At 44.5% G+C, this 13,833-nt stretch overlaps 1 protein-coding gene across 5 annotated transcripts in view; it reads right to left on the reverse strand.

Annotated features, from left to right (window-relative positions):
- Positions 1 to 13,833, reverse strand: part of RC3H1 (ring finger and CCCH-type domains 1) — a 141,777-nt gene that overhangs the window by 9,319 nt on the left and 118,625 nt on the right. For 4 of the 5 annotated variants that reach the window (XM_082266624.1, XM_082266626.1, XM_082266623.1 and 1 more), the window contains exons 10-16: positions 12,432 to 12,710; positions 12,034 to 12,251; positions 11,010 to 11,392; positions 7,160 to 7,330; positions 6,639 to 6,791; positions 1,785 to 1,998; positions 123 to 210 (exon numbers count right to left, since the gene is read on the reverse strand). In XM_082266624.1, coding sequence (XP_082122750.1) covers positions 123 to 210; positions 1,785 to 1,998; positions 6,639 to 6,791; positions 7,160 to 7,330; positions 11,010 to 11,392; positions 12,034 to 12,251; positions 12,432 to 12,710 — 1,506 coding nt within the window. The remainder of the gene's footprint in view (positions 1 to 122; positions 211 to 1,784; positions 1,999 to 6,638; positions 6,792 to 7,159; positions 7,331 to 11,009; positions 11,393 to 12,033; positions 12,252 to 12,431; positions 12,711 to 13,833) is intronic. The other variant, XM_082266625.1, reaches the window with a different exon arrangement.

The raw sequence follows: 13,833 nt of genomic DNA on the forward strand, positions 1-13,833 counted from the left end.
TGCAAAAATGCTGTGCATACTTGCACATCATGGCAAAAAACCTGGGGTCTGGCAGCAGATTTTGATTCTACTTTATTGTAAAGTACAGCTTACTGTAACACAGATGACAAGTCTGTACTTACCTCTCACTCAAATGTCCCTGAGAAGGAAGGTTTTGATGGGGTGGGTAAGGAGGGCCCCCCAGGCTGGTGTGACTGTATAAACTGTAATCTAAAAAAGATTAAAAAAATAAAAATAAAATAAATTACCAGGTGAAGTGTTTTTTTGCAAGCAAGTGGTACTATATACAATTTTAACCAAAACAAAAAAACATAAAAAACACAGACTGACCTATTTAAAAAAAACGAAAGCAAAAAAAGCAGATCTCCTTCAATCATTTTGTTTCAATGCATATTTGCTCAAACGGGGGCTGCATGTCATTACTAAGGGTGGGCTTCCCAATAAGCATCAGTACATCTGCATATAGCCTCTACTTGAGGAGCATATGACAGGTAGACAACCCAGGAGAGAAGTTGGGAGAATGGGACAGTGTTGTTATCCCACGACAGAAAGTGCCTTAACAAAGGCCTTCATGCAACATTAACAAGCACTATTTTAATGAGAATTTTAAAATATTATGTACATAATACAGTACATTACAAAAGGAATATAGATATATTAACATATAAAATATTATATTTTAGCACCTGGGTTTAGATCTAGTTTAACCGCTTGCCGACCGCCGCACGACTATTTACGTCGGCAGTCAGCCCCTCACAGGCAAAGCGACGTAGGGCTACGTCGCTAGCCTGTGAGGCTCTAGGGAGCGAGCGAGCGCCGCCGGAGGCGTGCTCCCGTGCGGTCACGGACCCCCCCCGCGTGTGTGCCCGGCAGACCCGATGTCCGCCGGGCACTCGCGATCGTCCGTTACACCTGGAAGAAAGGCAGGCGGCTAATGTAAACAAAGCCGCCTGTCATTCTTCCCTGTGTAAGAATGGAGATCAGACGGTTCTATGTAGGACCATTGATCTCTGTTCTTACACTAGTAGCCACAGCCAATCACAGTTAGAAACACGCCCCTAGGACACACTTAACCCCTCCCTCTCCAATACAGTTAACTCCTTCACTGCCAGTGTCATTTTTACAGTAACAGTGCATATGTATAGCACTGATTACTGCAGTAATGTCATTGGTAACCCCAAAAGTGTCAAAAATGTCAGTCAAGGGTCCGATCTGTCCGCCGCAATGTCGCAGTCCCGCAAAAAAAAATAAAAAAATAAAAATCGCAGATCGCCGCCATTGCTCGTTAAAAAAAAAAAAAAAAAAAACAACAAAAATCTTTCCCTTTGTTAGTAAACGCGATAACTTTTGCACAAACCAAACAAAAGACGCTTTTTGCGATTTTTTTTACCAAACATATGTAGCATAAAACAAATTGGCCGAGAATGTTTTTAAAAATTTTGATTTTTACATATTTTTTTGGGGGAATTTCATATAAAAAAAAAAATGTGAAAAATATTGTTATTTTTTCAAAATTGCCGCTCTTTTTTTTTTATAGCGCATGATCAAAAAAAAAAAAAAATCGCACAGGTGATCAAATACCAAAAGAAAGCTTTGTTTGTGGGAAAAAAAAGGTCGTCAAAGTCGTTTAGGTACAGCGTCGCATGACCGCGCAATTGTCCGTTAAAATCACGCAGTGCCGAATCACAAAATAGGCCCTGGTCAGGAAGGGGGTAAAATCTTCCGGGGCTTAAGTGGTTAATAGATAATTACGTAAATGTGTCTTAATTCCCTTGAAAACCCACCAGAAACGCTGGATTTTGTAGCCACACCTTGATTTGCCAATGCTGGCTGCATAGGGCCTGAAGGCTGGTACAAGGCCTTTGAGGTGCGAGAAATGGCACCAAAACGAGATACTGTAGGGCGGTCGCCAAACGGAATAAGATCGTCCTCTCCTGCTTCAGTGGCTCTGCGTTGCAGCTCAAGGCGCTGATCTCTCAAGGATTTGCTGTCAACATTCTGCAAGAAATATTAAAGATAAATAAAGTATGCAAAGAGATCTATGAGAGCCTAAATCATGTTTAGAGAGGTCTACCTTAATGGCAAATGACAGACTTACTGGTTCAGACTTGGCTTATATTCATGAAATGACTGTAAAAATACTGAGGCAGTGGGTATGGGACAGGGCTTTAATTATTTTGTTAATTTGAAAGTACATGTACATCTTTTACAAGAAACTCCCCCCAGCTTTCCACAGGTCCATGCTTACCTTCTGTGACAGCTGTGAGCACCTTAGCTGTCTGCACCCAAAAGCCACATCCAATAGGAATACAAAATAAAAGCATCACATTCCTCCAATGCAGTCTAATGTTTAAAGTGGTTCTAAAGGCTAAACATTTTTTTCCTTAACGCATTACGTGCATTAAAAGGTAAAAAAAAAAAAAAAAAAAAAAAGAATCAGTATTTGTATCGGCCCCTTACCCCTGTATACATACCTGCAAGCGGTCTCAATCCAGAGCTGAGCTAATCTCCAGTGGCTCTTAACTCTGTCTTTGCTCACAGAGAAAGCAGCAGAAGCCATAGGCTCCTTCTGCCATCAATCAAATCCTGTGAGCAGAAAGTGGGGTTTGCAGGCTGAGTGTGTCAATAGATGCAAAAAGCCAGGCTTGGTTGGGACCAAGCCTGTAGGTGTGCTCCTATAGGAGAAAGGAGAAAAGAGAAAAAGCCCAGAGTGCAGGCGGGGGACTCGAGATAAGCAGGTTCAGGGCCACTATGTGCAATACCATTGCACAGAGAAGCGAAGAATAACATTTCTATTATTTAAAAAAAAAAAAAAAAAGCTTTACCAACAGCTCCACTGCCTGCCTACTAAAGCACATCTTTCCAATCCTGAGTAAACACCTGCTGCATTAGTGAATGTTTATCCTGGTAAATCTTTCTGGCTAACAGGTAAATGTTGATCCTTTTGTAATACAAAATTATTAACCGCAAAGTAAAAATGGGATTTTGACTTATCATAAAACCAAATTCTCTGCTGTTTATTGACAGAAACAGCTCCTGGTCTTCATAACCATTGGGTTTTACTGCCACCTAAAGGAGTAGGTCACTAGGCAGAAAAATAATCTGGTTAAGCCTATGGGCAGTCCAAGGGGGTATTCTCTCTCTCTCTCTCTGCTATAGGTACTCAGTTTTGTTACAAGCAGTGTCAGAAGAATTACAACTCCACAGAGGTGTCCGTCATTGAACATCAGAGAAATGGATTTTATGGTTAAGTCAAAAATCCCATTTTCTCTTTCGTTCATTGACGGACACAGCTCCTGAGCCTCATAACCATTGGGATGTCCCAAAGCAGTGTTAAACATGAGGGGCGAGAGCAGCAAAAAAATTCCACAGTAGTCAACCAAGCAACAGGAGCTCAACCAAAACTGGAGCCCACCTGAAAAAAACAATACACCCTCAAAGAGGTTCAGGTCCTCAGAACAGCAGCCTCCAAAACCTTGCGGCCAAAAGAAGCTTCCGCAGATGCCAACACATCAACTTTATAGAACTTTGTGAAAGTGTGCACCGACGACCAGGTGGCCGCCTTGCAAACCTGGGTCACTGACGCCTGACAGAAGAACCAGGAGGCACTAAGTGTCCGAGTAGAGTGCGACTTGACAGGGAAAGGAGGAACCTGACCCCTGTAGAAATAGGCCTGAATAACCGTCTGTCTGATCCACCTGGAGATGGTCGCAGAGGAAGCGGACAACCCTTTCCCATCCGCGAGCACAAATAGTGAGTATGACTTCCTAAAAGACTCTGTAGCTGCCAGGTACACCCTAATTGCCCGGACCACATCCAAGGCATGCAAGGCAATTTCCTTCGGATGTTCAGCCTGGAATGCAATGTCAACATTCAAACGAAAATCTGAGAAAACCTTTGGAAGGAAAGACTGACAGTGGCAAAGAACCACCTTATCTCTGACTCGCCAAGAAAGGTGGACAGGAAAACGCCGCCAGTTTCGACACCCTGCGCGCAGAGGTGATAGCCACCAAAAAGGCCACCTTCTGAGACAGAGTAAGCAAGGGAATCTCCCAAAGATTCTCAAAGGGAGGCATCTGGAGGACCAAAAGCACCAAATTGAGGTTCCAAGGTGGCAACGGAGACCGCACTGAAGGAATCAAATGTCGGATATCCTGAAGAAAGGAAGGCACCAGGGAGTGTGTGGCCAAGGGTTGTTGGAAGACGACCGCCAAAGCCGACACCTGGCCCATGATGGTACTAAAGACCAATTTCTGTTCAACCCCCTGTTGAAGGAAGGTCAAAACCTGAGCCACCGAGAAGGGAGGATGAACCCCAAGAGACTCACACCGCGTAATGTACGTCTTCCACGTACGATGGTAGATCTTCCTATAAGTAGATTTCCTAGCTTTTCTTTACTGAATTTTATTACAATTTTTCAGTATGACAGAGAAAATAGAGCAGTACAGTAACAAAGAGTACATTTAGAACAATAGAGGTTGTACTTGGTTTTCTACCCAAGCGCTAAGTGTAAGAGACAACAGTCCGATACTGAAATAAAATATAAGAGGTAGAAAACTCGGTATATCAATTTGTGAAAGTAAAAATGCTAGGACTGTAGAAACATATGCACAATATGATGCCATAAAGAAAAGAAAAAGGGGAACAGTTTTTGGACTATTGAGGCAATATATTGTAAACCCCTAATGTCTCTAGCATTCCATGACACAGAGGAGAGATGTGGATGGGGGGCCTGGCGAGAGGTAGAGGAGGGGGAAAAAACCTAACAAATAGGTTCTTGTGGCCATGGCCTACCCTAGTCAACTGAATCCTAAGTGAGCAATAAAGATGTGGAAGCGTACAGAAGCAAGCTGCGAAGTAGTTGAAGAGAGAAAGGAAGCAGAAGAGGGGAAAGATTACCTTGCTTTTAGCAGCATTGGAATCGCCCACTCAGATAACCCTCTATCCATCAGCACCTGACGTTCAACAGCCAAGCCGTTAAAGCCAGAGACTGTAAAAGCAGAACCAAGCCCGGCGGGGCCAGTCCGGAGCCACTAAGACGACCGGAATTGCCTTCTGCCTTGATCCTGCGTAGAAATCTTGGCAGAAGCTTGAGAGGAGGTAAGGCGTAAGTCAGATGATACTCACCCCACAGGGCCATCAGCGCGTCTGCGGCGTCCACCAGAGGATCCCGTGACCAAGCCACAAGCCTCTGCAACTTCCTTTTGAGGCGAGACACCAATAGGTCCACCTCGGGCATTCCCACCAGAGACCCAACTGATGAAACACCTCCAGGTGAAGGGACCACTCCCCTTGGTCCAATGCCTGCCCATTGAGGTTATCCGCCTGCTATTTTTCCACCCCAGAAATGTATATGCCGAGAGGGTGGAAAGGAACCGTTCTGCCCACCTTAGAATGCCGGCTACCTCCAGAGCCGCATGGACACTCCGTGCCCCCTTGATGACCGACATAAGCCACAGCCGTGGCATTGTCCGATTGAATGCGCAATGGACATCCCTGAAGACGATCCATCCAATGGTCCAGGCATCGCTCGCTCGGAGTTCCAAGAAATTGATCGGTAGTCTGGACTCTTCCAGTGTCGATCCCTTGAGCAGAATTTTTGCTGAGGACACCTCCCCAGCCGGACAGGCTGGCATCTGTGGTGATCACTGTCCAATACAAGGGGAGGAAGGATTTGCCAAGCCGAAGACCCGGAGAATGAAACCAGAGAAAGTCTCCTTCATTCCCCGGCTCAGCCGGGCCTGATTGTCCAGAGACTGCGGAGCCTGGTCCCATTTGGCCAGAATCTGCCTTTGCAGGGACCTCGTATGGAACTGTGCAAATGGAACCGCCTCAAAAAGGTAGAAACCCTGAGGCCCAGCACCCGCATGCAAGACTGGAGGGATGACCATCTGCTGGACAGCAGGAGACGAATCGCAGCCTGCAATTTCTGGAGTTTGTTCAGAGGAAGAAGCACTCTGGTTAAGGCCGAGTCCAGATAGTCCAACTTCATGGAAGGAACCAGAGTAGACTTCTGAAAATTCAGAATCCAGCCAGACTCCCTCACAGTTCATATGGTGATTTCCAGGTTTTCCACCAGAGCAGTAGGGCACTCCACTCACAGAAGGAGGTCGTCCCAAGTAACCCAGTGCCACAATCCTCGGTTGGCATAACAATGCTAGCACCGGGCCCAACACTTTTGTGAAAACCCGAGGCATTCGAAGACCAAATGGTAATGCCACAAACTGATAATGCTCCTCTCCCTAGGCAAATCAGAGGAAGCGCTGGTGACCAGTACATATTGGAATGTGAAGGTAAGCATCCTTGATGTTGATAGAGGCAAGAAAATCCCCCTGATGCAGAGATGAGGTCTGTGCACGCTCGCTGGCCAGACTGGGGTGACCACTGGATCTTGATTATCCAGCCTGTAGCCCAGTCAGGCAGTTGATTGTAGAACTCGCAGGAAAAATAATTTGCCAGGACCAGAGAGAACCTATAGCAGAGAGAGGGAGTATACCTCCTGAGACTGCCCATAGGTGTAGCCAGATACTTTATCTGCCTAGTGTCCTACTTCTGTATGGGGCAGTATAACCCAATGGTTATCAGAAGCTGTGTCCGTCAATGAACGAAAGAGAAAAAAAGAATGAAGATAAACTTACTGCTACTTCGACACTGCCTCCAGCAGAAACGTCTTTGGGTTTGGCATCTTTGCTTCCAATGTAGGAACCGATTGTGTCACAGGACCAGGGTGAATACTGGCTGTAGTCATTCCCTTTGTACTTCCCAGAGATTTTCAGTTCTTCATCAAGGTACTAAGAGCAATGAAAAAAACATGCAAAGTAAGGCGAGTCAGACACGGTTTGAATCTCGACCGATTCAACAGAAACCGGACGAGATTCGAACCGTTAATGGGCAGGCTGAATGTACCAAGTTGACCGATCGATCGCTCACCTTAGGTACAACCAGCCTGCCGGATTCTCTTACAGTTATAGCTATGCGAATTTTCTTCTCCTGCAAGGTATGGCTCCCCCTCCCCTCGAGTAGACAATTGCTCGACAGGAGGGATTCCCGTCAGCACTGTATGTGTTTATGGGGGAAACGTGCAAATTCTTTCTTGCAACCTGCGGTTGCAAGAAAGAAATTTGCACCATGCAAGGAATGTTTTAGGGCCCAATCTCACCTCTTCTTGATGGAAAGGGTGTGTCAGCGTGGGCGAAGGAGCAAATGGTGGGGGAGAGATCACTTTTCTCTCCTCTAGCTGAGCCATGATCTCCTTTCGACGGCGGTGAAGATCATCCAGACTGGGGTGAGGCTGTGTTTGATGCTGGGGAGGCAAACGGCCATAGGGTTCCTATAGCATGAAAGAATATGAAAGGAAATTACAACAATGGACAAATACAATATTCTGAGATGAAACAAATTATCTACTTTAGATAAAATCATTATTAGATTTCTAAAGATATGCAATGTCTGAGATAAAAACAAACATCGATACACAAAAAAAAAAAAAAAAGGCTATATTGTAAATGACAGTTTAGCAGGATACATACATCACTATTGCAACCCTAAAAAAAAAAAAAAGCATTGGTGCATGTTTAAGCAGAGAAATCCATTATTCAGCATCAGGGGATGTGTGAAGTGAAAACTTTATTTTGAAAAGTTTAGGAAAATGTGAGGAAGTGGTAAAACACCTGGCGGGTTTTTAATGCTATGGATCCTTTAGATACATCTCCCTTCAGTTACTGTCAAAGTAACAATGGTTTTGACAGAGTAAAATAAAGAAAAATCTATAACAGGAACATAGACAGCAGGAGACGCTATTTGGGGTTCTAGCTTTCTTCTGCTCAACAAGCAAACACATTCTTATTTGTTAGTGTTGCTGTTGGAGATTTGCACTTACTTCCTGTCTGGTGAAACCATATCAGGACAGGGTATGAATAGGAAATATTGCAGCCCACACAGTCATAAAAACATGACAGGGGTGCTAAACCTTTCCGTTAATTTAAACATTTTGGTTGGACATGCAATTAGAAAAGTTGGATTTTTGTCTTACCGCAAAATCCTTTTCTCTGATGTTCATTGGCGGACACAGCTCCAGAATCTTCTTGACCATTGGGACATCCCAAAGCAGTGTCAAACATGAGGGTGGGAAAAAACACTGCAGAAGAAAATTCCCAAAAGACTAAACCTAGTCAACCAGGTAACAAGAGCTCAACCAGGAACTAGAGCTCACCTGAAAAATACACCTTCAAAGAGGACTAGTGCTCTCAAACAACAGCCTGGAAGCCTTTCAGCCAAAGGCAGCGTCCCCAGATGCCAACAAATCCACCTTGCTAAAATTTTGTGAAAAAAGTGTGCACAGACGACCAAGTGGCCGCCTTGCAAACCTACACCACGGAAGCCTGACAAAAGGCTCAAGAGGCACTAAGCACCCTTGTAGAATGCCCCTTAACAGGGAAAGGAGGATCCTGAACCTTGATAGAATAGGCCTGCACCACCGTCTGCCAGATCCATCTGGAGATGGTCGCAGCAGACACAGCCAGTCCTTTACGAGGCCCATCCGTAAGGACAAATAGGGAGTCTGATTTCCTAAATGACTCAGTCACCGCCAGATACACCCCGATTGCACGGACCACATCCAAGGGAATGTAAGGCAATCTCAGGGTGTTTAGGCTTAAGACACATAGAACACAAGGAAGGTCACACAATGTCTTCATTTGGATGGAAACCAGAAACGACCTTAGGAAGGAACGACTGACAGGGACGAAGCACCACTTTGTCTCTCTGGACCACTAGATAACGTGAACGCCAAGACAAAGCAGAAAACACCAGCACCCTGCGTACAGAAGTAATATAGCCACCAAGAAAACTACCTTCTGTGTCAAAGTGAGCAGAGGAATTTCACAAATATTTTCAAAAGGTGGTTTCTGAAGAACCGACAGCACCAAATTGAGGTCCCATAGAGGCAACGGAGACCTCCCTGGGGGAGCCAGGTGGCAGACCCCCTGAATAAAAGTATGAATAAAGAAGTGCGTAGCCAACGGGCGTTGAAAGAAAATCGCCAAGGCTGAAACTTGGCCCTTGATGGTTCCTAAGGCCAAGCGTTGATCTAACCCTTTTTGGAGGAACTCCAAGATTCTAGTCACCGAAAAGGAATGAGGGGAGAATCCCCGAGCCTCACACCATGCAATGTACGCCTTTCAAACGCGATGATAAATCTTCCTAGAAGTAAACTTTCTAGCTGTCAACAGCGTGGGAATCACGGATTCCAACACCCCTCTATCCCTCAGCACCTGGCTTTCAATAGCCGCCACCCTTTTAAAGCCAGTGACTAAAGCAGTATGGAAGATTGACCCTTGAGCCAGAAGCACTTCTCCAAGAGAGAGTCTCTAGGGAATGTCAGCGACCAACCGTACCAGATCTGAGTACCAAGACCGGCGAGGCCAGTCTGGGGCCACTGAGATGAACAGAATCCCTTCTGCCTTGATTCTTCACAGAAGTCTATGCAGAAGTTTTAGAGGGGGAAAGGCATATTTTAGACAATACTGGCCCCAAGAGGCCACCAGACTGTCTTGTGGCGTCGGCCAGAGGATCTTGACACCTATGTATTCGAGACAAGAGGCCAACAGGTCCACTTCGGGCGTTCTCCATCAGAGACAAAGTTGATGAAACACCACCGGGTGAAGTGACCATTCTCCTTGGTCCAGCACCTGCCGACTGAGGTAGTCCGCCTGCCAATTTTCCAACCCTGGAATTTGCACAGCAGAGAGGGCCAACTTAGAATGCCAGCAACTTCCCGGGCCGCAACGACACTATGTCCTCTTGGTGACTGACATAAGCCACAGCCGTGGCATTGTCCGATTGAATCCTGACCGGGCAACCCTGCAGACGATCCGTCCAATGGGTCAGGCAGAGCCTGATCGCCCAAGGTTCCAGGATATTGATCGGCAGTATGGACTCCTCCAGAGTCCATACACCCTGAGCACAATCCCTGCCCAAGACGCCTCCCCACCCGGACAGGCTGGCATCCCGAGGAACCACTAAAGTACCTATAGCAGGAAGTGGGAGTAACTATAGCAGGAAGTGGGAGTATACCCCTTGGGACTGCGCCATAGGCATGGTAAAGTTTTTTTCCTGCCTAGTGTCTTACTCCTGTAGGGGGCAGCATAGCCCCAATGGTCAAGAAGATGCTGGAGCTGTGTCCGTCAGCGAACGAAAGAGAAACCAATAGCTATACTGTACATGTAACATACACATTTTTAGTGATCATACACTAGAGATAAGGTCTCTTTAAATTACATTTCTGATTCTGACTAATCTGTGCAAAAAACAGTGTTCATTATATGCAGCAATACTATGTTTATTTACAGGAATGTTGTCAACTGAACTGATTAATGTGGTTGTAAACCCTTACATATACCCAGTGAAGTGACTGGCTTCAGGTGATACACAGAGATGAAAAAAAAATAAACATAAGTTGTACTGGTTTATCTGCAGTCTTATCTACAGCCATTCAGAGTACAGAATTTATAAAGCTTGTCTAAGAGTTCAGAAAAATGGGGATGGAGAAACAAAGTTAGACTCTGCAGAGATCAGTGAGGAGAGCTGATTGGAGGAAAGAGGCTATCAATCAGCTGGAGCTTCCTCCCTGGTCACCTTTTTTTTTTCTCTTGGTGTGAGGAAAACTTGTCAGAAGTGGTTCATGCTGAAAGCAGAAAAAGGAGGCAGCAGACAGAAAAGACATTTTGTGCTCTTAATTGGGACAAGTATACACTATAGAGGGATATACTTTGTTCATATTTCATATCTGAGGTTTACAACCACTTTAAGTCACTAAAACAGACTGCTACTTAAAGCAGACCTTCACAGCCATAGGAACTCTATAACGGATTTTTACTTTTGATATACCATTATTTGCCCTTTGCTATCTGGTACAAAACAGTGAATGAAGTCAACAGTCCATCAAAGATAGAAATTTCCATTTTCAGTATAAAGATTTAAAAAAATTAAATAAAATGTTCCACACATACTCTGTTATAGGGTGGTCTTATCTGTCCCGGATGCGTTGCGACAGGGTAGTAGCCCTCTACAGGCTGGTAACGGTCTCTGGTTTCGGGAACATAAGGAGAGCCAGCGGCAGGTGGCATGTCCAGTGGTACAGGACTAGCCCGAACCATTTCCTCTCTTTGATAGGACTGGGGAGTAGAGGGGTACACACGGCGGGTATCGTAGTGTGCAGGGTACATGGGCTGGTTCATGGGAGAATATTGTTGGGTAGGGGTTCCGTACTGTGTGCTAACAACTCTGTCTTGTAAATAAGGAGGGTACTGGTCGAGGTAGGTAGGGGTGGACTCAGGAGCAGATGGTTGAGGTCTGACAAAGCGTGAGACAGGCTGAGGCGAGTAATAAACATCTGCAAAAAAAAAAAAAAACAGAATTAAAAAATGTGCAGCTGAGAATGGGACAGTGGACTGACGAAAATGCATAATATTTAAAGTCCATGTAGACATGTGATATCCATAAGTGTGGATTAACAACTACTTAACTCACAGGAATGAATGAAGTGAACAGTGGAAGGCCCTATAAGTACTTAGCATTCCCTCTCACTTGCTATAAGGTTTTTCTTTCCCACTTCACTTCCTCTCCAAGAGAGCCAACAGAAAGTGAAAGAAAATCTCTACAGAGTCAAGGGGGGGGGGGGGAAGTCCCCTCTTAATAGACTGGACAATTTTTCTTTGCTTTCTGTTCTGGTAATTGTTTGATGTTTGGATTTCTCATCAATGTTCAGTCCTGTGGTTATGTTTACAAGCACAACCACAGTAATTTCCCCAGTAAGGGCACCAGCAGCATTAAAAATCTGATAGTTCCTAACCTCTAATCTAACACAGGGAAAACCCATTTGTCTACAGATGTACATCAAGTGGATACGAAGTGAATGCATACAAAAACTCACAAAAGCCAACATAAAACTGCACTCAAGGTATAAAGAAATATCCAAACACACATGCATAGGAAAATGCAAGCCACACAGAATGAGAAAAGGCTAAATCTTACTTGGAGGATAGGTTACAGGTTCAAATGGAGGCCCTCCTCCCCTTGGATCTGGATAAAACATATCTGTCTGGGGAGAAGCATAAATCTGGGAACCTCGTGGTACCATCTGGATCTGTTTAGACACTGGCAATGGGGGGAGATCACCAGACATGCGCTGTGGAGGTGGATGTGAGCTGACAGGTAAGGAGGCAATAGAATTTTTGGGGACGGAGTCCAGGCTGAAGAAAAACAAAACAAAACTTCTAATATCAATAACAGTCATTGAAGCAACGTTTGATAATCCTGTAAACTCTTAAATTAATGCTACATGCTGTGACCTGAGCAATCACTCTATGAACACTATTCAAAGAAATAGCAACTATTGTAGGATATAAAAAAAAACAAAAAAAAAAACATACAGCTCTGGAGGGGAGCCTGGGGCACTGTTGCTCAGATGATCCAGTTTCCCTGGCTTCAGAACAGACTCATAGTTGGAGTCCGTCCCACGGGAGATGAGCTGTGTCACAGAGCTTCCAGACACTATGCCATTGGGAAGGCCAGCTTGTTTCCGACTAGGTAGATCCATAGGACCCTCATCTGAGTGTATGGCCCCGGTAGGCAGTCCAACCTCATTCAGCTGACCAAGAGAGGCACTCAGTGGGCGCCGAGGAACTAAGCGCTTGTTCATTTTTCGAAACCTTTAAAAAAAAAAAAAAAAATAATAATTACTTTCCAAGATAGACTAAAGAGGATTATGCAGCACAATATAAAGTCTGCCCACCTGAAATAGGAAATTTAATTAGCATATTGGTTAGCTGTATTACCCACATGCTTCCTAAACCATCAGGTGATCTAACAGCAAGATGAGCTTCACTGCAGGTCCTTCAATGTGGCACATGGCCTCTCTGACCAAAGGAATGCAGGTGGAGAGAGCTGACCAGAGGAGCTCTAAATAAAGGTTTAGCCACCCATGTTTCAGGGTTTCCAGGTCACACTTGAGAATAACTAGTCCTTCAAAAACTTGCAATTTACATCTGCTGCCAGAGTTTATACTCGGTTTACTTAAAAGGTATTTAATAATTTCCATGAATAATAAAATTATTTTTATATCACAGTTTGTAACCATGAACTAGGAAATACTCTACTTTTGTTCTGATTTAAATCAGCAATTCTGTCTCCAAACTTCCAATCCCTAGGATAAGTAGTCTGAGGACATAGCATCTCCTAAAAGATGATGAATACTGACTTGTCATGTAGTGTCACCAGCATGTGCTGCTGACACTACAGGGTGTATCAAATAGTGCCTCCTTCACAATGCTGTGTGGTTCCTCCCACCAGCTGCTACATCACAGGTTACAGTACATGTAGCAGCTGGCAAGAGGACCACAACACCCAGCGGTAAAAATACTATCCGAGAAACCTGAATGACCTATAGCAGAAGTGACAGTAAGTCTGCAACAAAATTAAAATTTGCCTAACTGCCTCCAGACAGTTACATATTCAGTTTCTTCTTTCAGAGGGTGTGTCACTTCTAAAACTTCTACCCTAGCGACAGGGACACTTTAAGGCTTTGTGACAATGATAACCTCTCTGGTTTAAGCATAATAATCTGTGAAGTCCAGAATAGGAGAAACAGTTTCTCACTGCATAAGCATCTAATCTGTAAAAAAAAAAAAAAAAAAAAAAAAAAAGAAAAATACCTACTTGACAAACAGTGAGTAAAGAAATGAATTTAAAGTATGTAAACCCCAGCAAAAAACAGCTCTCACTTGCTCTGCTCCGTTTTGTGTGTTAAATATACAATGGGAATAGAAAAGAATC

This window comes from Pelophylax lessonae (genome assembly GCF_965119305.1).
Source record: "Pelophylax lessonae genome assembly, chromosome: 8".
Lineage (NCBI taxonomy): Eukaryota > Metazoa > Chordata > Amphibia > Anura > Ranidae > Pelophylax > Pelophylax lessonae.